The sequence below is a fragment of the Triturus cristatus genome, chromosome 7, assembly GCF_964204655.1.
Source record: "Triturus cristatus chromosome 7, aTriCri1.1, whole genome shotgun sequence".
NCBI classification, from domain to species: Eukaryota; Metazoa; Chordata; class Amphibia; order Caudata; family Salamandridae; genus Triturus; species Triturus cristatus.
Window position 1 is genome coordinate 1,608,530,554 of NC_140590.1, and position 24,824 is coordinate 1,608,555,377.

At 48.7% G+C, this 24,824-nt stretch overlaps 1 protein-coding gene across 1 annotated transcript in view; it reads right to left on the bottom strand.

Moving 5' to 3' along the window:
- EFCAB8 (EF-hand calcium binding domain 8) overlaps nt 1-24,824 on the bottom strand; it is a 3,172,177-nt gene that overhangs the window by 2,532,068 nt on the left and 615,285 nt on the right. The window contains exon 9 of the mRNA XM_085615170.1: nt 22,058-22,179. Within this exon, the coding sequence (XP_085471296.1) occupies nt 22,058-22,179 (122 nt within the window). The remainder of the gene's footprint in view (nt 1-22,057; nt 22,180-24,824) is intronic.

Genomic DNA, 24,824 nt, shown 5'->3' on the forward strand with positions numbered 1-24,824 from the left:
CCCAATTCTTGGGGAGAGGTCAAATCTGAGTCTACCAGGTGTTGATGGAGAAGCTGGTTCTGACAATTACTAAGGATCTGCTCCCTCATAATCAAGTTGTACAATCCTGTATAGTCCTGCACCTTGCTGCCAGTTAACCAACCTTCCAAAGCCTTAGTGGCACAATCCACAAAATCAGACCAGTCCTGTGTCTGTGTCTTCTGGGTGTCTCTGAACAACAACCTATATTGCTCAGTGGTTAAGCCAAACCCATCTATCAGAGCACTCTTCAAGACTTTGTAATTGTTAGCATCCTCATCACTGACTGTGAGGAGCTTGTCTCTACCTTTGTCAGAAAAGGAGAGCCACAAGATAGCTGCCCACTGACTCTGGGGTACCTGCTGTACTTTGCAGGCCCTCTCCAAAGCAGTCATCCACTTGTGGATGTCATCCCCATTCTGATATGGGGGGACTATCTTGCTTAGGTTTCTATGGTCATAAGACCTATCCCTATCTCTAGGAATGTTGCTGCCACCAGTGGGTTCTGACCCACACAATTTTTGCTCTCTAGCCAGAGCAAGCTTCTCCTTGGCAAGGGCAAGTTCTTCCCTCTGAATCCTCAGATTAGCTTCCCTCATTCTGGCTTCATGCTCCTTTCTCTCAGGGGAAGTCATTCCCCTGTGAGAGGAAGTATTAGAGATGCTAGAGACATGGGAGTGGATGGATTCCCTTGAAGGGGATCTGTCTCTCCTGCTTCTCTGTGTAAGCCCACTTGGGGGTCTGTATGGGGGGACCCCATGCAAACTCCCATGTAAGCTTAGGTTAGCCTGGCTAAGTCTTCCTACTTGGCCCTGGCTGTCTACCTCTTCATCTGAAGTCCCATCTGACTCATCTGTGGTGGGTAGACCCTTATCTACAGCTATGGCACCATACTTGGCAGCTCTTTCAGCATCATAGGCCTCCAGAAGCTCCACTAGCTGTCTAAGGGTAGGGTTGGAACCCTGTTTTAATCTCCTGTAGGTACACAGTTGTCTCATCTCCTGGAAAGTGAATGCATCATATCTAGAGGGAATCTGTCCAGGATTCTCCTCTCCTGAGGGAGTATCAGTGTGATCTCCATTCAGGGACATGATTCTAGTGAGGGTGTGGTGTGTGCACCTACCTACACTAGTTGTATCTACTAAACCTCTCTAGTAGTTGTAGTCAGGGTGTGTTACTCCCTTCAGCCTACAACCACTAAGTCCAGTAGGACTTAAGTATTATAATCTATGTTATATTTACCTAAACAATATCTGTGTGATCTTTCAATTTAGTATCTCAAGATTACAATGGTATTACAACAGCAAGCTCAGATCCCAACCGCTGCTCACCAATGTGAGAAGTTGGCCTGATGTATGATGTCACTAGTTCTAGTGTACACCTTATATCAGTCCAAACAACCCTTATGGTGATTGGTTGTAAAGTCAACCTTATAGACCAGCTATCCTAGTGGTAGCATGGACAAGAGCAGTCTTAGGCTAAACTCTGAATGGCATGTGAAGCCAGCTGTGATACCCTATATAATCCCTTGAATACCAAATGAAAGGACACCACAACAGATATATATATATAAAATAAAGTGTATTTATTCTAGTCAAACCCTCAGCACTCTTTATGAGATTAGAGGTAAGTACAACACAGTCTTATTTAAGCATACATTAAGTCACACAGGTAAGTAATACAGTTAGGCCCTAGGGGCCACGCAAACCATATACTAAGTAAGTGGTATAAGGACCACTGTCACAGAAATAGGATAGGCCTAGGCCTAGGGAATCGCTGGGGCTACACTGCACTAGCAACAGTTAGGAAGTGGGAGGCTCACGGGATTCAGGTGCAGAGTGGAAACACTCACGCGTAATGCGTAAAAGTCGATAGAAATAGTAGTTGTTAGCAATTAACAGTTTAAGGACACTTCTGAAGCAGCTAGAGAGTCGAGACTCGGAAACTAGACCCTAGGATAGTCACTACCCTTGTGAGCACCGAAGTACCCAAGTTACCTAGCCCACGGACTGCGGGTGCATAGGTGTGAACTTGCGTCGGGTTTCGTCGTGGACTCCTATGGATGCCTGAAGGAAAGTTGCTGACAGGCAGTCAGTGAAGAGTGTCCGGTGGATCCCAAGGCTGGGATCAAGAAGAGGGGAGACCTGCAAGTAGAAGGGACAGAGTCAAGGTCACTAGCCAGTGACCACGTGGAACCAGGAAGGAACCAGGCGATGTCGTGAAGATTGCAGGTGAAGGTGAAGCTTGTCGCTGCAGCCACGAGGACCAGGGAACGTCGAGGACGACCAGGACCAGGAGGCGAGCTGTCCCACGAAGGCTCTTGCTGTCGGCGGCGTCGAAGTCGAACTAGGACTCACCAAGCCTTGGCAAGCGGAACCCACGAAGAACGGAGGACTTGCTTCTGGTGCAGACCAGGAAGGTCTGGGGTGCTTCTCTTTTGCAAGGAAGCGGGAGCCAGTCTGGAGGATCCAAACCAGCAGTGAAGATTTCTGGATGCGTCGTCACAAAGGCCACTAGCCAACGGGCGAGCAACCGGACAGGCGCGGCAAGCAGGAAAATGCAGAAGGGCCCCACGCAGGACTCGTGGAGTGTGGGGGGCTGATCTTCGGTGCAGATGGTGCTTGGGGTTGGGGCTTCTCAATCCCCGGTGCACAACTTTGAGGGTACCTCAGAAGCTGCGCTGAAAGATACTCGCCACTTTTCCCAGGTAGCCGGTCCCACGTCTCTCGTCGCCTCCACGGATCTCAGCTCGGCTGTGTATGTGGATCAGGGTCGGAGAAGTCTGGAAGTCAAGGCTCTGGTCGGGCTCTGCAGTCGGTCCCTCGTAGAACTTCAGCAAAGCAAAGGGTAGTCTCTTGATGGTGCCTGTTTGCACAGGGTAGCCACTCCTTGGCCACAAGGCAGATTCTTCAGTCTTCTTCTTTCGTCGAATGTCGAAGGTCCAGAGTTTCTGTTCAAGTTGCAGGTTCAGGATAATCTAATCTCCTGGGGCCCAGCTACCACTCTTATCCAAATCTGGGGGGCTGGGTTACCTGCTAGGTCACGCCTTATGGGTGGGACCTGGAGGGGGGTGGTTACACCCCCTTCCCTTTGTCCAGTTTCGCGCCAGGACTGGGGCTGGAGTGCCCCAGCACCGGTTTGAACTGGACTATGCATGGGACACCTTGTGTGCCCCAGGCATGTCTCATTCCTTTCAGCCCTCCCTGCCCCAATACACTAAAGTCTGTCTGGGGAGGTGCTAGCACCTCCCCAAGCAGGAAACCTATTGTCCAGGCCTCCCTGGCTGGGAGGGCTCCCAGCTGCAGGAGGTCAGACTCGTGTCTGTGGCAGCAGCATCCATTTTGTGATGCTGAGGCTTTGGTGAGAGTTAAACAGCAAAGTAGGGTTTTAACATGTCTCTCCCTCTAGAAGGGGGGAATAATATCCTCATCACCAGAAATGGTATGGGGGTATTATTCCAAAGTGTTAGACACCTTACACAACATGTTTTGATAAAGCCAAACCATAGTTACCATAACCGTTTAAGATTATAAGGCACTTTAAGAGTATATGGTAGGCTATATCATAGAACAGCTATAAGGACATGGTTGCGAAAGCTGCAGACAGGCTCAGCTCATGCTAGAGCACCATCTCACATGTTACCAAGCACTCTGCCTCCAGGATTGTTAAGGCCTGCCATAGGAGTGGCCGATAGGTACACATGTGTCTATTTTAAGGGTAGATATAGGTATACTATATCTAAGCAAGGGGTGATTACACGACCTTGCCCCAGCTGATGGATCAGCCAGTTGTGTCTGATTGGAAGGCCAGACCAGGGGTGGCATAATACATGCTGCAGCCCCTAGGGTACACCTATGCCCTGGGTACCTAGGGTACACTGTACAGGGTCCAATAAGGTGATCCTTACCAATCGGGAATGTACCTAGGGTACATGGAGTCCATTTTAAAGAGAGAGCAGACAGCCTGAGACCCTGAATGGCAGGATCTCAGGCCAACTAAGTCGAAAAACCAGCTAGACACTAGGCAAAAAGTTGGGGGTAACCATAGTCAGTGTAAAACTCCTGGGCATTGGAAAACTGACAGCAGTTGCCCAAAGGCTAAAAACAAAACTGTTCCTCCAACTACTCCTGTCACACCACCTATTACTGTCAGCAGTAATCCCCCAGGTGGTGGGAGTGCCCCCAAAAATTTGGTTGGGTTTTCTTGGGGAACACAGGGGAACCCTGGCTTAGCCAATTCCCCTACAGCAGCTACTCTTGTCTGTGATGGTGGCATGGGGTTTGCCAACTTCACTGCCTGTCCCAACACTTTGGGTAGGTACAGACAAAAGCCCTACATCAATGGTAGAAAAGCTGAGGCCTACAGAGACACTGGTGCTAGCATCACTATGGTGGCCCATAGGCTAGTTCCCTCTGAGCAGCTTTTGCCTGGTTTCTCATACCAGGTAACTAATATTGATGGCAAACAGAACAGTCATCCCATGGCAGAGGTATGTCTCAGCTGGGGAGGTGTCACTGGCCCTAAAAGGGTGGCATCATACATCAGGCCAACTTCTCACAATGACGTCGTCGGAGTACTTAGACGCCGCCCTCGCGCGCGGACGTCAGTTCTGTAAATAGCTTTCCACGGCAGGAACGCAGACCCATGCAAGAAACCGACACTGGTGCCATGAAACTAGGGCCCTGAAAGGGATGACCTTAACCCTAGATATCGGTTCGCAGAACGGGGAGGATGGGTGGGGCGGTAAGGAATCTAACTAACTAATGTTTCTTACAGATATATCGTTACCGAAGGTAAGTAACTTGTGCATCTGAAAGAAACACGTTAGTTAGATTCCTTACCTTAGAATAGAAACCCCAGCAATACCAACCCCGGTGGTGGGTCTGCAAACCAAGATCACACCAGGAAGTCCTGGAGAACGGAACGGCCAAAGAAGCTGTCTCTCCGGACTTGGCTGTCCAGGCAGTAATGCTTGGCAAACGTGTGCAGCGAGGCCCACATAGCTGCCTGACAAATGTCCTGCAGAGGGACTCCACGTCCCAAGGCAGTAGTAGCCGCTGTGGCCCGAGTGAATGGGCCCTTAGTCCCACAGGAGGATCCTTCTAACCAAGGAATAACAGATCTTAATGCACAAAATGACCCACCGAGAGATGGTTCGCTTGTGCACTGCATGCCCCTTCTTAGCGCCCACGTAGCCAACGAAGAGTTGGTCATCCACCCGGAACTATTTTGTGCGATCCAGATAGAAGGAGAGCGCACGTTTTGGGTTCAGACGGTGGAGCCTCTCTTCCTCTTTCGAGGGATGCGGAGGCAGAAAAAAGGTGGGCAAGGTAATGGACTGCCCGATGTGAAAGGCAGTAACCACCTTAGGAAGAAAAGAAGGACGAGTCCTCTGGACGACCTTGTCCGGATGGACAGAGAGGAAAGGAGCATCAGAAGAAAGAGCCTGGAGCTCACTCACTCTTCTGGAAGAGGTGATGGCAACCAGGAAAGCAGTCTTGAGAGTCAGAAGACGAAGAGGACAGTTATGAAGTGGCTCAAAGGGAGCGTACATCAGATAAGTTAACACCAGATTCAAGTCCCACTGAGGCATTACAAAGGGAACAGGAGGGAACATGTGAGTAATGCCTTTCAAGAATCTATTGACAACAGGAGACTTGAAAAGAGAAGGCTGATCAGAAAGCCTCAAGAAGGCTGAAACAGCTGAAAGATATCCCTTGATGTTGCCCAGAGCAGAGCCCTGCTGGGCCAGGGAAAGAAGAAAGAGGAGAACCTCAGAAAGAGGGGCGGCAAGGGGATCCACAGCCTTTGCTGTGCACCATGACACAAATTTGTTCCACCTGCAGGCGTACACCGTTTTAGTGGAGGGACACCTGGCTGCCAGAATGACATCACAGACTTCAGGAGGCAAGTCAAATGGCATCAACTGTCGCCGCTCAATCTCCACGCATGGAGGTGGAGGCTGGACAGGTTCGGGTGGAGGACTGTGTCCTGCTGCTGCGACAGAAGGTCCTCTTGAAGAGGCAGTTGAATCAGGGGATCGATTGACAGACTGAGTAGCTCGGAATACCAGTATCTTCGTGCCCAATCCGGAGTCACAAGGATGACTTGGGCCCGGCCGCGCCGAATCTTCTTCAGCACTCTGGGCAGAAGTGGTATAGGCGGAAAGGCGTATAACAGACTGCAGCTCCACTCGCGACGAAAAGCGTCTCAGAGCGAGTGATGCCTTGGAAATTCCAACGCGCAGAACTGATGACATTGCTCGTTCTGTTCGGTGGCGAATAGATCTAACCAAGGCTCTCCCCACTGCCGAAAGAGACCTTGCGCCACGTCCGAGTTCAGACGCCACTCGTGATCCATCATGCACCGGCGGCTGAGTTCGTCCGCCAGGTGTTGAACCACCAGGGTGATGCCCTGATGTTCCAGCCACGTCCAGAGGCGCAGAGCCTCCTGACAAAGGGTCCACGACCCCACCCTGCCCTGTTTGTTGCAATACCACATGGCCGTGGTGTTGTCCGTGAACACCTGCACTACACTTCCCCAGAAAGAGGGAAGGAATGCCTTCAGTGCAAGCCGGATCGCCCGCAGCTCCAATAGGTTGATATGGAGCCGGGACTCCGCCGGAGACCAGAGGCCTCTGATCTCCGCCTCTCCCATGTGGCCCCCCCATCCTAGGAGGAACACATCCGTCACCACTACGTGCTCCGGTTGGGGTAGGGAGAGGGATCTGCCATTGACCCAATCGCGGTCCATGAGCCACCACTGCAACTGACTTGCAGTGCCCTCCGAGATCAGGATGTGGTCGGACAGGTTGCCCTGACATTGAGCCCACTGGAACTTCAGGTCCCACTGCAGAGCCCGCATCCACCACCTTGCGTGATGTACCAGCAGGATGCAGAAGGCCATCAGACCCAGCAGCCGTAGGGCCATCCTGACCGAAACTCGGGATAAAGGCTGAAAGATCGGAATCAGAGCCTGAACATCCCGAACCCGCTATTCGGGAGGATAGACCCAAAACTGCGCCGAGTCCAGAACCGCTCCAATGAAGAGGAGCTTCTGGGAGTGACTCAGGTGTGACTTCGGCACGTTGATGGAGAACCCAGCGAATGCAGGAGGTCGGCTGTAGTCTGGAGGTGGGAGACGACTATTCGGGCGAGCCCGCTTTCAACAACCAGTCGTCGAGACAGGGGAAGACTGGGACCCCTAATCTGCGCAGATGAGCTGCGACCACCGCCATCACTTTCGTGAACACCCAAGGGGCACTGGTGAGGCCGAAGTGGAGCACGGTAAACTGAAAGTGCTTGTGGCCTACCGTGAACCGCAGGTAATGCTGGTGGGCCGGCAGGACAGGGATGTGGAAATAAGCGTCCCGCAAGTCCAACGCTACCATCCATTCTCCAGGGTCTAGGGCAGCCAGAACCTGAGCTAATGTCAGCATCTTGAACTTCTCCTTCCGGAGGAAGGCGTTGACGCTCCTGAGGTCCAAGATAGGGCGTAGGCCCCCTTTGCCCTTCTTGGGAACCAGAAAGTAGTGGGAGTAACAACCCCGTCCTACTTCTGGGCCAGGAACATGCTCGATGGCCCCCTTGGCCAAGAGGGCCGTAACTTCCTCCTGCAGAAGTTGCAAGTGATCCCCCGACATGCGGTGGTACTGCGGTGACATGGCTGGAGGGGTCGACTCAAAGGGGAGGGAGTAGCCCCTTCGGACAATTTGCAGCACCCACCTGTGTGAAGAGATTGTACGCCAGTGGAGCAGGTGATGGCGAACTCTGCCTCCCACTGGCGTGGAATGGGCCTGAAAGCTCGGACAAGGAAGGCTTTGAGGCAGATGCTGCGGGAGCAGATGTGGACTGACCGGCTCTCTGTCCCCCTGCTCCGCCACGGCGGAATCCACGTCCGCGACCGCGTTGAGGCTGGTTCTGCAGCCTGTGGCTGGACGAACGTGTGGGGGCGCCCCTTCCTTGGCCAAGAAAGGGGCAAAAAGCAGAAGTTTGCTGGCGCTTGGCCGACAGGCCCAAGGACATGGCCGTAGCTCTGGAGTCCTTAAAGCGCTCCAGCTCGCTATCTGCTTTGTCGCCAAAAAGGCGACGGCCATCAAAGGGCATGTCCATGAGAGTGCTCTGGACATCCCCTGAAAAGTTTGTGGACCTCAGTCAGGCGTGACGACGAATCGCCACCGTCGTTGCAATCGCTCTACCCAGCGAGTCCGTGGTGTCAAGTCCACATCTAATGGAGTACCGTGCTGCATCCCGCCCCTCAGCAAGAGCCTGGGCGAGCCGTGTCCTGGCCTCCTCTGGACACTGGGGCAGCACGTCCGCCACCGTATCCCACAGAGAGTGGGTGTAACGGCCTACAAGGCACACGGTATTAATGAACCGCAACCCCAGACTGAGGGAGGAAAACAGTTTCTTGCTAAACTGTTCCATCCTTTTGGATTCCCGGACGGGAAGGCGGTTTGGGACGTGGAGGCCTGGATAACCAGACTCTCAGGGGTGGGGTGTACGGACAGAAAGCTGGAGTCGCTCGGAGCTGGGCGGTGGCGCCGGGCCACGTTCCGATCCACAGGAGAGACTGTGGGGTGCTTGGACCAAGTGCCCATCAGAACGTCTGTGAGGGCCTCATTAAACTGCAGCAGAGGCTCCGAAGAGCTTACTGGCGGGTGAAGCACATCAGTGAGGAGGTTAGTCCTCACGGCCGCTGCAGGGAGCTCCAGGCGCAAGGCCTGGGCCGCCCTGCGCAGCACCACAGCATATGTAGCACCCTCCTCCGTAGCCACGGAAGGAGGAGAGATGAAACCAGTGTCAGGCGATGTGTCTAGACCACTGGCGTCCCCCAGCTCATCTGCCTAGTCCTGACTTAACTGGCACTGCCGTGCCAGAGGGTCCTCAGACCCCTCCCAGTTCTCCCCTTCATCCGTGTCCGGGTAAACAGGCAAAAATGACGGAGCCGGGTCGTAGATGAAAGGCTCACCCATCGACGACGGAGATGGAGCCGAGTGGCGCCGCTCCTACGTCGGACCCGGACCGGGGCTGAAACTAGGGACGGCGTCGTCCGAGATCGGCGCCGGGAGTGACACCATGGGGGTCGGCGCCAGCGCAGGAGTCGTGAGGTCAACTGGCGTCGACCGGGATCCAGGCCTGGATCCCACGGGGGCCTGCGGCGTCGAGACCAAAGTCGACGGCGCCGGGGCCGATGCTGCCGACTCACTAGGACCCCCAGTCAGACCTGCGGGGCCCGAAGGCGTGCCGGCAGGCCTCGACGGCGGGAAGAGAGTCCTCATGGCCACGAGGAAGTCTCGAATCTCGCCCGGAGTCGCATGAAGCCCAGGGACCGGAGGGTGTGGGGCCGGATGCAACTCCTGCGGCTCCGGCGGAGCTGCGCGGGTGGTGCCACCCAAACCCTCGGCCGAGTCGAGCGATGTCGCCTCTTCGACTTCTTTTTGCCATGCCTCGACGTACCTGAGTGCGAGGACTTGGATCCCGACGAGCGGTGATGACGGCGGCTCCGAGACCGGTCCCTCGAATTCCTCCTCGAGCCGACTGCCGGATCTCGAGGAGCTTGCGGGAACGCTCCTGCCTAGCCTTTGACATCAAGGCCCGGCAGTCGGGGCACGACTTGTCATCGTGGTCAGCCCCAAGACAGAAGAGACACCGATGGTGGGGGTCGGTAACCGACATCAGTCGGTGACAGATGTCACACGGCTTGAACCCGGGCATCCCTACCGGCACCAGGAGTCGAAGTCGACTCCAAAACGATAGACAAAAATGTCCAAAAAGTTAGTTAAAAAAATTACCATGGGTACGTTCTTCGCGGATCTGCGCTTACTGGCGCGAAAAAAAAGAACAAACATCAGCGCGCGAGGGCAGCATCTAAATACTCCGACGACGTCATCCCGGCGATCACTACGCCGACAACGGACGCAGAGCCGCAGACGACGCCTAGCGACGCACAGGGGTACTGCTGACGAAAAATCTTTCCGGATCCAGCCTGATGCCTGTGGATATTCTAAGGTAAGGAATCTAACTAACGTGTTTCTTTCAGATTTGCCATTTAAGGTTAATAGGGCCTAGGTAGGTTTGTCATGTTTATCAAATAGTTCTGATTATTCTGAACCTGCCTCCATTGAGTCTTACTTGATTCAGAGGTCCCACTGGCTTTGTCCAGGTCAGCTTTTCCTGCTTGTGGAGCAGCCATCACATGCTTGGGAAGGAACACAATTAAAGGTAGATGATTAAATCAGTGGATCACGGGGTGATGCTGCCAATAATCCCCAAGACGTCTGACAGAGGAGATGCCGATTGTGCAGCGGCACGAAGGGGAGTAGCACCTTTTTTAGCCAAGTGAATTGATGTGACTTTCATGGGCTTGCAAGCACTGGCAGTTAAGTGCAGGCATAGCACACATAGAAGTAAAAAGGAGAAGGCATATCGGAGGTGGAGATAAAGCACCTCAGGCAACTCACCAAAATTAACAGTCCGCCCTGGAGGTTTGAGGGCTCTCCCCGGCAGCCACCATATGCAGCTTCAGTAATGTAGCTTCCTCCCTGGGAAACCTGAAAGAGCTCTGTTGAAAGAGACTGAGGAAGATGGTCTAGTTCAGCATGTTAAACCCACATTCTGAAAACCAGGAGAATTTTGTGAAAACTAAAAAGAGATAAATAAACATATGTCAATTACGCTACTATGACTCAAATCCTCCATTCCATATTTCCCTTTAAAACAGTACTTTTAGTCCAATATTTCCACTTTATTACCATTTTGAGTTGTGATGTTTATGTTTGACTACCCACCGACTGGAATACCTCTTGGGGTAATACAGTGGAAATATTAGACATAAAATCCATATGCAAGTTGGATGATCCTGTGGCATGACCGAGATGTGGGGAACATAATGCAGAAATGTTGCACATGGTATGGTCATGTGTATTATTAGTGGAATACTGGAGGGAAGTAATATTCTGTATAAATGAGGCAACAAAGAGAACAATTGTGTCTACTTCTATGGTCTGTCTGCTGGGGGGATTTCCAAAACCTACAAAGTGTAAAAATACTACTGGATTTATTGATTTAGCTTTGGTCTTGCAAGACGTGAAATAACTATGAACTGAAAGGCGCCCAGGGCCCCTAGGGGAGCAAAATGGAAAGTGGAGTTGGTTCGGTGGCCGGGTTATGAGTGTGCAGTATTGTATAGTAATATGAGGAAAGGAAGAGGATCAATTGAAAAATGTATTTTCTTGTTGTACTCTGCAATATTGTTTGTGCAGGTCATGGTTATTGTACTTATGTTGAAAGTCATAAATAAAGTATGGGCAAAATATTTGTACAGATTTCAAATATTCCTTTATATTTTTCATGTTCTATAAACTCATGCTTTAATCTTGATTAGACTACAGCCTCTGCTAGTCTCTACTCTTATTCCCAGTTCTGCCTCCTTAAGCTTTTTCACTGCCATCATCCACTTAGTGTCATTCCTCAAACTGATCTAAGGTCAAAGTCTTCAAGTGACACTTTCTTTGACACTTGATAAAGCTGTGGTCTGTACAAATTACAGTATGGGCAGTCTACTTCTCACTGTCCATGTGGGAGGTTGTTATTCTGCCCTTCAGGGAAACTGCCGTCATGAATACAGACTGAGTTAGGGATTTCCTGGATACAAAGACTGGACAGTCCTTGGAGGCCTGGTGATTAAGTGTCCAGATTTTGGCATTCGTGGGCTTAGCGCAGGGTGGTCCATGGCCCTTGTCTCTATGTGGAATTCATACCACCAACCACAGTGTAAATGCCCTCATTCTCAGCAGGAATATTGGTTTTGCAACTGTCCTCGCCATGAATGCATGGTAGCATCTGGTTGGAAGCAGGTTCTTATGATCACAGGAACCAGTCCCCCCAGCTAGAATCTGGGTCGATTTCTGGCTCTTGTGAACAGGGGACTAGCAGTTGGCCACACAGAAGATTAATCCATCCCAGAATGACTTGCAGGTGAAACTGGGACTGGTGCTAGGGCTGTCACCTATAATAGAACTAACAGGTTGATTCAAGAGAAAGCTGCCGAAATTAGATCTTCAGGATATGTACAAGAGATTGTGAGGGCTGCACTAGGGATGGAAGGTTAAGCCAGAGTCAAAGGAGCTGCATCACAACCTTGAGCTGAGGAACCACAGTGATCTCTCAAGCTGTCCAATCTTGGAGTCAGATCATTAAAAAAGAAGGCTGAGGAGAGGACAGAGGACAGCACTGGGGTGAACCCTACAGCTGAATCAACAAGAATCTGTGAGAGGTATGGCTTCTGCAGGTGTCTTAGGATCTGTGCTTTCTGCGGCCCGCAGTCTGAACTAATTGCTGACATCTCATGGGATGATTTTGAACTACTGTTGAAACCTTTGAGACTTGGAGGCCATTTAAAACATTTAACCTCTGCAATATGCTTGGCTCTGGAGTATTCAGCTGGAATTGTCCAGTTCAGATTGAGCTTTGGTAGAAAACTGAGGCCCTGCAGGAAAAACACACTGAGCAAGCGGAAGTTGATGGGTAACAGATCAGTGGACTGAGAATTTTGATAAACAGTTTAAACTCTTGGCATAGGTGAGCTTTTGGCCAACAGTGAAGTAATTAAGAACTGAAATCAGGATAAATATTGATACTGAGAAAAAAGTATTTGAAACCATAAGAATGAAATATGGATAAGTATTGGCAATGACAAAAGAGAATTTGAATACAAAATGTCCTCAAATATTAAGGTTTCATGAAACCAAGTAAATTGTGTGAAGCTAAACATGAAGGGTCTAACTTAGGGGAACTGAAAAAAGTGTGATCAATATTGAAGCAATCTTTAAACAAGGAACTATATTTATATACACATGGCTGAAACGCGTCTGCCACAGCATTTCATGGACTAATGAACCATGCACTGAGAATGGTTGCTTTATAAATCCATTTTGTTTAACCTGCGCTGTGTTGGACTCATTCTTACCAAAGAGTGAGTTCTGGATTGTATGTTTGGCCAGCATTGCAGGCACTGGCACCGTCACGTCATCTCGGTCTGGTGCAACGTGTGAGCCAGCAGTTGTGGACATGGTATTTAATGCAACGCGTCGCCCCCCCCCCCCCCCCCCAGGCAGATTCATTGCCACTGCGTAACACATCACTGCAAGGGGGGAGAGGCAGCAGTATTCACTGCATGAGGGTTACGAGTGGTTTCAGCCTTGGTATCTGAGACAGGCAGCTGCGGCGGAGTGCAATCTGAGACCCTACATGGTTGGGACACAACTGGGTGTTTTGAATCTCCCACTTACTAAGGGGTTTTCGCATTGCACTTCACTTACCAGCATGCATCTGACTGATAAAGCGCAAGGTGAAGTACTGCTTTAAGGCAGAGGAGGGGCTGAGAAACACCACTGCACTGGGAGTGGTCAGTGTATCTTCAAATTGACCCCCGGGTGAAGGGACCTACCTTTGAAACCGGCACTGAAGACAGCCTTTACATCAGCCACAGCGTTTCATGGACTAATGAACCACGCGCTAAGAATGGTTGCTGAATAAATCCACATAGTTTAACCTGCGCTGTGTTGGACTCGTACTTACCAGTGAGTGAGTTCTGTTGTGTATATGTATGTATGTATAATTATGTGTGTGTATATATAGATATATATAAATATGTTTTCACAGTGGCCCGCTTTCTGACTCATGGGCGCTCTATGGCGGTGCGGCTTCGGTACGGCAGAGCCAAGCCGTTAACAAATCACACCACTTCATCAGTAACACCCCTTATATCGAATCTCTAATAATAATATATAAATATCTCCTAGTAGCTTCTTTACATAACAGAAAGAAAGACAAGACAGAAAACATTGTACCTCACATGAACAGATACCTCAGGACCGCCTGGTGCTTGGTTAACGTATGCACGTTCGACCATGTTGCCGCTCTACAAATATCTGGGAGCGATACTCTGGCAAAAAGGGCTGCAGAGGCTGCCACCTTTCTTGTGGAATGCGCTGTAACCTTTAAGGACAGACGTCTTCCAACTTTCTCATGGCAGAAGGCAATGGCAGATGATATCCAACGAGCTATACTACTCCTCAAAAGAGCGTGGCCTTTCCTTGGCGATGTACAAGATGCAAAGAGCTGGTCTGACTTCCTGAAAGTATTTTTTCGGTGCATGTAAACTTTTAGGCATTGTCTCACAACCAAAGAATGTAGAGCTCTTTCCGCAGGAGTGGAAGGGTTTTTGAAGTATGTTGCCAGTATTATCGCTCATTTAGATGAAAAGAGGTTGGGACTTTTGGAATGAAATGTGGATTTTTTCTCAACAGTACTTTGTCTTGTTTAAACTGGTGAAAAGGTTCAGAAACTGCGAAGGCCTGAAGTTCGCGGACCCTCCTGAGAGCCATGACATGAGAGCCAACAAGAGTGCCGCTTTCCACAAGACGTATTTTAATTCCACATTATGTATCGGCTCAAAGGGTGGCTTCATGAGTTGAGCGAGAACGGTGATTAACTGCCAGGGAACTCCTTTACTATTCTCGTAGACCACAGCGAGAGCTACCGTGGATTCCTGCAAAACCTGGAAATTGCTGCCAGGGGCACCTTGATCGATGAATGCGCCAATTTTGATTTCGCCAAAAGGATGAGATATGGCAGTACTTTCTCCGGCGAAGAACAGAGAGGATGAATACCCTTTTCAATGCACCAGTGGCAGAATCTCCTCCATTTTGCGGCGTATGATTTATTTGTAGAAAAGGCTCTAGAATGCTGTAGGAAAGACTTACACTCTGGTCAAATGTCTAGATCTCTAAACTCAAAGTCGTGAGGATCCAAGCTGATAAACTCAGAGAATTTATCTGAAGGTGAAGAATTTGATCGTTGTCCATGGACAGCAAGTTAGGCAGAGGTTGAAAGAGAATGTGCATGGTTAATGACCGCAGTAGAAGCTCTTGGTACCAAAACTGCCATGGCCATGCCGGCCTATAAGAATGAGATGGCATGGTTCCTTTTTCATTTCGCACACTATCTTTGGGATGAGTGGGAATGACGGAAAGGCATAGGCGAACATTCCTGTCCACTGCATGTGAAGAGCGTTCCCCCAAGACTTGGTCCGAGGAAACCTGCTGGCAAATCTTTTGCACTTCTTGTTGTCTAGGGTTGCAAAGAGATCCAGTTTGAAAACTCTTTACATCTGCTGCCAATCTAATTCTCATTTGTGACATTGAGAGCTGATTCTGCTTAAAGAATCCGCCCACTTGTTGTCCATGTCTGGGACATGTTTTATTTGCATAGTTATCTTGTGCTCTATCGCCATCTCCAGATTTCCTTGGCTTGATCCGACAGTGTGCGAGACCATGTGCCCCCTTGCTTGGCCAGGTAGAATATCATTGTGGTGTTGACTGTTCTTACTAGAACAGAAATGCCTTGAATCCTTGGAAGGAATGCCTTCAGCCCCAGAAACACTGACCTCAAATCCAAGAGACTGATGTCCATTTGCACCTCCTGGACCAACAATCTTCCATGAATTTCTAAGTCTTGAAGATGTGCTCTCCAACCGTCTATCGAGGCATCCGTTGTCATGATGAAACTGGGTTGATTAACCTGAAATGATCGGCCTGGAGAGATATTGCGTTCTTCCTCCCACCGCGACAGGGCCTGCTTCATTGTCTGAGAAATGAGAATGACGTCTTCAAAAGAACCACGCACCTGAATCCACTGCATATCCAAATGTTCCTTAAGAGGTCTCATGTGTAGATGACAATTTGGTATCAATGGGATGCATGATAATAGCATCCCAGCAAAGACTTGTAAACTCTTACAGAAGTGGACTCATTTGCGCGCAGCAGGGCTGCAATGTGCATTATCTTGTGCTTTCACTCTGGCATGGGAAAAATGTTCATTATTCTGGTGTTTTTGACCGCTCCGAGAAATGTGCGTTTCTGGCTTGGAATAAGACATGACTTCTCCACATTGAGCTGCAAGCCTAGAGATCTGAAAAGCTGACAACAGACCCATATAGATCTTCTTGCAGAACGGAACGTGGACCCCTTCACCAGCCAATCGTCCAGGTAGGGAAAAACCTTGTGGCCCTGCCTTCTCAGGAAATGTTCTACCGTGAAAACTCTGAGGGCTGAGCGAAGGCCGAAAGGAAGATCTTTGAACTGATAGTGACACCCTGCCACCTCGAACCTCAGGAACTAATGATGTTTGGGGTGAATGGAGATGTGGAAATATGCGTCTAATAGATCAAGTTACGCTAAAAAGTCTCCCTTGTTCACCAACAAGAGAATCTCTTGCAGAGACAGCATTCTGAATGGTTGTTTCTTGATGTATTTTGTTCAGCTGTCTGAGAGCCATGAACTGTCTCCATTTCCCACATTTCTTTCTTATGAGGAAGAAATTTGAATAGAAGCCCTTTCCTCAATGGTGGGAAGGAACTCGTTCTATTGCCCCCTTGGACAAAAAAGTCGAAATCTCTTGCTTTAAGAGAGGACGATTTTGATGTGTCCTACTTGAAGGTGGATGGCATGAAGGCTTTTGAACCAAGTCCAGGGTGTGACCTCGACAGATGATATCTAACACCCATTTGTCTTTCGTGATAGCTTCCCTTTGACAGAAAAAATTGGACAGGTGGTGGATCTCCTGAAGCTGGTGACGAGGAGAGGCGGGTGAAAAACGTCACTGTCTTCTGGAGGTATCTTGAGATTTACATCGGGCCGAAGATCTGCACCTAGTCGACTGCTGGTTGTATGGCGAATTGGAAGCATAAAACTGTTGCTGCTGCTGACCTCCGCACTGTGGCCTATAACTCTGTTGGGAATAAGGCTGAAATCTTTAAGACTGAAAGGACAGTCTCTGCTGAAACTGACCCCGTCCCCTTCCTCCACGATGGGACTGAAAACGCCTTTGTTGTAGAGTACCTAGAGAGCGTGCCGCATCCGTATCTGTCTTGATGCACTGTAACGCCTCATCCACATGTTTGTCAAACAGGTTCTCTTTATCGAAGGGCATATCTAGGATTTTGATTGGCTCTCCAGGCGAAAAGACATAGCCTTCAACCAGCCCTGTCTACGGAGAACAGTGGACACTGCCATCTACCTGAAAGATCCATAGCCGAGTCAATAACTTCAGATGATGCTCGGCACCTTCCTGCAGAATGTCTTTAGCTTCCCTTGTCTTGTCTTTGGGTAGGTGTTCAAGAAGTGGTGCCAGATCAGACCCCAACTGACGGTCGTACTGCCCAAGAATCACTAAGGCGCCGGAGGCCTTAATTTAATAGAAGTAAACTGCCATAGTGGCAAAGCGCCTGCCGATGTTGTTCATATGCAAAAGAAACAATTGATAGACGGAATGCTGGACAATGCAAACATTCACCCCCAGTCACAAGGATATGGGTTAAATCCATCATTCCTTTGCTCACCACACCACCCCAGTTTGAACCCAGCCATATGCAAATCAGTCTTGACCCTGTTCCTTGTGGGAACAGTCCAGCCCGAAATGCCAAGCCAGGTCCTCCCCCGGGCCAGAAACAAGCATCCTGGGACCGGTTTCTGGGCATCACCTGTCATCAGCCAGGCTAGTTTGAATCCAGTGGTGTAGTGAGCACGGGACCCACGTCTCGGCATACCCTTCCCACTTAGGGCGACATATGCAAAAGAAACAATTGTTGGACACAATGCTGGACCATGCAAACATTCACCCCCAGTCACAAGGATCTGGGTTAAATCCATCATTCTTTTGCTCACCCCACCATCCCAGTTTCGACCCAGCCATATGCAAATCAGTCTTGACCCTGTTCCTTGTGGGAACAGTCCAGCCCGAACTGCCAAGCCAGGTCCTTCCTGGACCACAAACAAGCATCCTGGGACCGGTTTCTGGGCATTACCCGTCATCAGCCAGGCTAGCTTGAATCCAGTGGTGTAGTGAGCACGGGACCCACGTCTGGGCATACTCTTCCCACTTAGGCCGACATATGCAAAAGAACAATTGATGGACGGAATGCTGGACAATGCAAACATTCACCCCCAGTCACAAGGATCTGGGTTAAATCCATCATTCTTTTGCTCACCACACCACCCCAGTTTGGCCCAGCCATATGCAAATCAGTCCTGACCCTGTTCCTTGTGGGAACAGTCCAGCCCGAACTGCCAAGCCAGGTCCTCCCTGGACCAGAAACAAGCATCCTGGGTCCAATGCTCTCCATGTCACTGGAATCAAGCTATCCTGGCTGAAGAGGGGTGAAACCCCAAAACCGGTCCTAGGAGGCTTGTTTCTGGTCCAGGAAGGACCTGGCTTGGCAGTTCGGGCTGGACTGTTCCCATGAGGCAAAGGGTCAAGACTGATTTGCATATGGCTGGGTTCAAACTGGAATGGCATGGTGAGCAAAAAAACAATGGATTTAGGCCCAGATTTCTGTACTGGGGTGAATGTATGACACTGTTCTGCATTCTGTCCATCAACTGTTGTTTTTGCATTTGTCACCCCGAGTGGGACGGGTATGCCCAGACGTGGGTCCTGTGCTCTCCATGCCACTGGAATCAAGCTATCCTGGCTGAAGAGGGATGAAACCCCGAAACCTGTCCTAGGATGCTTGTTTCCAGACCAGGGAGGACCTGGCTTGGCAGTTCGGGCTGGACTGTTCCCATGAGGCACAGGGTCAAGACTGATTTGCATATGGCTGGGTTCAAACTGGAATGGCATGGTGAGCAAAAAAACGATGGAGTTAGGCCCAGATCTCTGTACTGGGGTGAATGTATGACATTGTTCTGCATTCTGTCCATCAACTGTTTTTGCATTTGCTGATGTTGTCGAGTCCTTTTCCCTCCCTATCTGGAGGAACTGAGCAAGGAGCTGCTGGATTCCTGGAGTGCCTCTGCGCTGCTTGCATTATTACTGAATCCGGCAGAGGACACCCAATCAAGCATGCAGGAGCAGAGTCAGAAGCTTTGTACTTTTTTTTGTACTTTTTCTCCATTCTTGGCAATATGGCTGTAACAGAAGCCGGGTTTCTCATCAACTTTAGCCCTTCCTTCCAGATGTAATCGACTATTGGTATGGATTGTACCGATTTACAGGCAGGATCTTTGAAATCATATAGGAAACGTTCGGTCTCATCCCCTGATTCCTCTGTATCCTGAAGATGAGATGGAGGTATAGGTGAAATAATGGTTAGGGTTCTGAGGCCTGGAGATTTCAGAATCAACTGATACCTTTTAATGTCCTTTTTATGCTCTGTCGACGACGCCGTCGATGAAGGAAATGTCTAAAGGTAATCGTTGTCGACACCGGCATTCCTGAAGGGGACTTGAACACTGTTGCCTACCGAGTTACCGTCGACGAGGCCGTAGACGATGTCATCGACGGAGTCGGCGGCGCTGGAGCCGTAGACATCAACACAGTTGTCGTAGTCCACTGTGCTCGTTGACGAGGCCATCACCACTGCTACCGTGGACGAAGCCAGCACAGTAGAGGCTACCAACGATGATGGTGATTTGGCCGTCGTTCAACGACTGGTCCGTTGACAAACCTTTTTTCGTCGACGGAACCTGCTTCTGAGGCGTGACAGGCACAGAGTCAGAAGAAGAGGGTTTTTTCTGGTCAGAACCCTTGGATGGCTGTTTCATAGCTGCTTTAACAGATGTGGATGGTTTGTCGGCCTTCATCTTCTGTGATTCTGCCTTTAATGAGGTGGAGCCCTCATTTTTAAGTATACTCTCAGATGAGGATGGACCAGGACATTCCTCCACATCAGATCCAGAATCAGACCTGGATGTTTTCTTCTGAAGCCATAATAACAATCGGGCCTCTCTGTCCTTCAGAGTTTAGGCCGAAAATGTCCTGCAATATTTACAATGCTTGGCAGTATGCTTGGGATATAGACAGTACAGACAATCCTTGCGGGGTCCTCAAGAGAAAGGTCTTGCCTTACCACAAGATCTGCAGGGTCTAAAAAGCCTTTTCTCAGAGCTCTCTGACATCCTTGAAAGTATAGAAGATAGAAAACAATACCTTAAGCTGAATTCGGCAGGGTCAAAAGTTCCCTTACTCAAAAACTGAGCAGAGCTCAGGGAGACTTACTAACACACGACGTGCGGTTAGAAATCTGAGGTACGGTGGCCCTGCAGGGGAGATGGGGTCTGCGGCTTATCTATGATTGGTCAAAGTTTGGACCCAACATAAAGATGCAGGTTGGTTTTAAAATTCCCTTCTGTCTTAATGGCTTCTAATATACTTCTATAGTACTGCTTATCAAAGTACTGTGAATCTTAATTTTTCAACCCATTACAAGATGCTCCTGAGCATAAAATTATATAACTCTGATCTGTCCGCCCAGGTATTGCAGCCTGAAAACACAAGCCATTGGTGCTAGGCTGGAACCCAGAGAACCCAAATATTGTCTGTGCTGGAGAACCTGATGCCTAGACATGCTCATCAAGGAAGTGAACATGCAAAATTGGTGTTTGAGTCAGGTACCTCAGTTGTCAGGCACCATCTAAACAGACCAGAGTTGGATTGATTTCTAGGGGAGGTAACGGAGCAGGCAGCGCAGTGGGCTGTAATTCTAAGAAATTATATATATATATATATATATATATATATATATATATATATATATATATATATATATATATATATTTAATACAATAGCTTAACAAAATAATTGAATATAAATGAGTGTGTGTGAATATACACACACACACAGTAGTTATAGTTAGGACCATGTTTCCATAGGCAAAGCTTTTTTTGTTTTGCTTTGAATTTTGGCACTGAAAAAGTGGTTTGCCCATGCAATTTTCCATAGGAAAATTAGACACAGCTACAGCCAAAACAACTGAAGGGAATTACGCCAAATTTGGTAGAAAGCTAGATCTTGGTCCAGCAAGCATGCTTTTTTTGATTTGATGTCAATCTGTCAGTAATTTTTAAGAAACTAAGGATCAAATGTTTCGCATATGTCATGCTGTGGACGAACAGTGGATCTAACAGATCAAAAGATATGATCTAATTTGCTGACACCATATCAACAAAGATGTGTCAGCAGCCAATCTAGGAATCTGGGATTGAGTCACTTGTTCTAAAGAAAGATTAAAAAAAAAAAAAAGTGGCACGGTAGGGATACTCTGCCAACAGTTTTGTGGTGGGGTTCTAGAGGGACCCTCCCAGAGGCCAAAAATGATATTAAATTTTTTGTAGTAGTACTGCGGGTCTGTGGTAAAATTGAACAAAAAAAAAACAACAGCCTGGCTTTAGCTTCTTTGATAAGTAAGCCCAGCGGGTTGAGCCTGGTCCGTCAGTGAGATATAATATTACGGGCAGTGGGGTAAGCAGCTTCCCTCCCTGTGCAGTTTCCAGGACCCAGGAACCAAATGTCCTGGGGCAGTGTTCTTTTAATGGGGATGGGGCTGGCTGCCCCTCTCCGCAGGCCATTTTTAGGCGCTGGGACCCCATCCCAGGGGCTGAAGGCATTTTTAACCAGGGCCTGATCATCATGGGGACCCCAAGCCCAAGGGACGTGCTGTTCCCTACTTGAAAGAGTGTGTGCAGGAAACTTTCCTGGGCAGGGAGCACAATTTTGTTACCCGCCTGGAGGGAGCAGAGCAAAGACTGCTACTTCCAGGCGGGAGAAAAAGAATGGAGCTGGATCCCACCAGCACCAAATAACGGGTGCTAGCTAGGGAGCAGGTAGGAGCCTTGAGGCTGGCCCCAGGCCCATCAACGATTTTTATGTTGTGTGTGGCCAGGGTGAGCACTCACAGTACTAGTGCAATGTCTGGGTCCTGTCAGTACCCAGAAACGGTGCTGGCTGTGGAGCCAGCATGGACCTAAAACTACAGAAATCGAGCACACTTAACACTGTTGACTATCGTACACCACATTCCCACAGGCCCAACCACATTAAATGCATCATGCACCCCACAACAAACATGAGGCTGATCATGCGCACAAACAACCGCCCAACCACACAGTTCTGATCAAGCTAGGGTACTAATATATATTTTTCAAACTGTTTATGCACATAGTTGAAATATACCAAAGAATAATGCAGCTTTTATTACCTGGTCTAATCATGAAGCTTTCCAGATTAAATAGTCCATAGTGTACTGCGTCACTGGAAGCAAAGATCAGAATGTTTCCTCTAGCATCTCCAACAGAAAACACAGCCTTTTGGCCATCTGTCCTGAGAGATAAACATGAAATTACTTTCAAAGCACCAGTGATTTCAAGACACATCAATAACTTCTAGTGTTAGTGGATTATCAGGTTGCTGTCTGGTGAAGGGTGAACAAATCAGGAGGTTTCCTTATTGTGAAAGCAAATGCATGTTGTTGTCATATTAATGTAGTTTTAAGTATATTGCAAGTTATACTCACAAATCAAATAATTTCTAATTGTGCTTTTCATAATGTAAACCTCTCTCCTCAAGGACTGTGGAAACCTCTATTTGGAAACAATAGTGTTGGCTTTCCTATAGTAAAAATATTTAAAACTACAAGGCTGTGGGGTGGGAAAAAGGAAGAGGAAAAGGAAGCAGCAAGGCACTGCCCAAAGAGAAGGAGAGAGAAACAGATACTTGGGCCTTGGAAGATTTGGGTGGAGTAAAATAAATGAGTGGCATGTGTTCTGCTGGAGTGGGAAGCAGTAGGTTGTATTTTGGGGAGGAATATGCACTTGAGAAAGGAGTGAGGAGGTAAGCAAACTGAGATCCACTGCATTTATAAGTTGCATTTGAAGCCTTACGGACAGTACAATGCCACAAAGATTAGGACCCAATAAGACAAGCTTGAGCCCCCTGCTGCTGCACCACACTATGTTCATTCAGTGAGGGAAGTGCAGGTTATTCCTCATGGGGTATGCTCTCAGACAAAGTCAAAAAACACACACACACACGTAGCCAACCCCAAATCCCCCCTCACCGAACCACATAGTGAGCTGCCAATGCTGACACATTTTTTTGCACTCATAAATCACTGAGATCCTACCAATCCATTCTGACCAAACCATAGCTTTCAATACCTACTCCCAATCAAGCCTGACCAGTATGTAAACAACCTTACATCTTTCAAACTAGATGAGATTGGGCCTGTTGTAAACATAGCTTAAAAAGTCAAAGCATTCCATCTACCAGCAGGACCATTCACACCATCATGTATAAAGTAATTACTCACATCAATAGCTGGCACTGTCATTGCAACATTTTCAATGGGTATTGTTTCAATCCCATTGAAACACACTGTAACAAATACACTTTTGAAGAAACTGACAGTAGGCCATTAATTCTTCCTAAACCAATGTTTAATATCAATACTACCCTATCATAGTAAAATATCAGGAAAAGAGATAACAGGACAACAAACTACAAAATCACTTTTTTTCTTCACAATCTGCAATTGGGTTGCTGATCAAAGAAGGGAACTGAAACCACCATTGTCAGCACAAGAGAGGAACGCCTCATGACACTGGTTGATGGCAAGCAAGTCACAGTCGTGCTTCTTGATCTCTCAGCTGTGTACGACGTGGTGGATAATGCCATTCTTCTCGCAAGACTTGAAGAAGGGATGGAGGGACTAATATCACCTATAAAGACAAAAGTTACTTACCTATAACTGCAGTTGTCCAGTATTGGTGTCTTTCGTAGATTCAAATGCTTGAATAAAGCCTAAAATTGAGGTGGGGGTCCCACTGCTTACATAGAGGGCAGTACAATTTTAAGTAAGCAAAAAGAACTATTGATGGACAGAATGCAGAACAATGTCATACATTCACCCCAGTACAGAGATCTGGGACTGAATCCATCGTTTTATTGCTCACCATGCCATTCCAGTTTGAACCCAGCCATATGCAAATCAGTCTTGACCCTGTGCCTCATGGGAACAGTCCAGCCCGAACTGCCAGGCCAGGTCCTCCCTGGACTTGAAACAAGCATCCTACGGCCAGTTTCGGGGTTTCACCACTCATGAGCCAAGATAGCTTGACTCCAGTGGAATGGAGAGCACGGGACCCACGTCTGGGCTTACCCATCCCACTCGGGGTGACAAATGCAAAAACAACAGTTGATGGACAGACTGTAGAACAATGTCATAGATTCACCCCAGTACAGAGATCTGGGCCTAAATCCATCGTTTTTTTGCTCACCATACCATTCCGGTTTCAACCCAGCCATATGCAATTCAGTGTTGACCCCGTGCCTCAGGGTAACAGTCTTTGCATGTTGCAGCGGTGATGGCAACCAAAAAGGCAGTTTTAAGTGTTAAACGTCTGAGAGGACTGTTATGTACCGGCTCGAAAGGAGCTCACATAAGGTAGGTTAGAACCAAGTTGAAGTCCCACTGGGGCATTACGAAAGGAATGCGGGGGAAACAATTGAGTAATGCCCTTAAGGAAGTGATTTACAATAGGGGACTTGCCGAAAGATAGACTTTTAGAGTGCCCAGAGCAGAGCCCTGCTGGGCCAAAGTAAAAATAAAGAGGAGAACCTCTGAAAGGGTGGCAGAAAGGGGATCCACAGCCTTTGCTGCGCACGCGCCACAAATTTGTTCCATCTACAGGCGTATACCGTTTTGGTGGAGGGACGCCTGGCTGCCAAGATAACGTTACAGACTTCAGGAGGAAGGTCAAAAACTCTCAACTGTTCCCTCTCAATCTCCACGCAAGGAGGTGGAGGCTGGACAGGTTTGGGTGGAGGACCGTCCCCTGCTGCTCTGACAGAAGATCCTCCCGAAGAGGTGGTCTGATCGGAGGATCGATGGCCATGTGCAGAAGCTCAGGATACCAGACTTTTCATGCCCAGTCCGGGGTCACAAGAATGACTTGAGACCGGTCGAG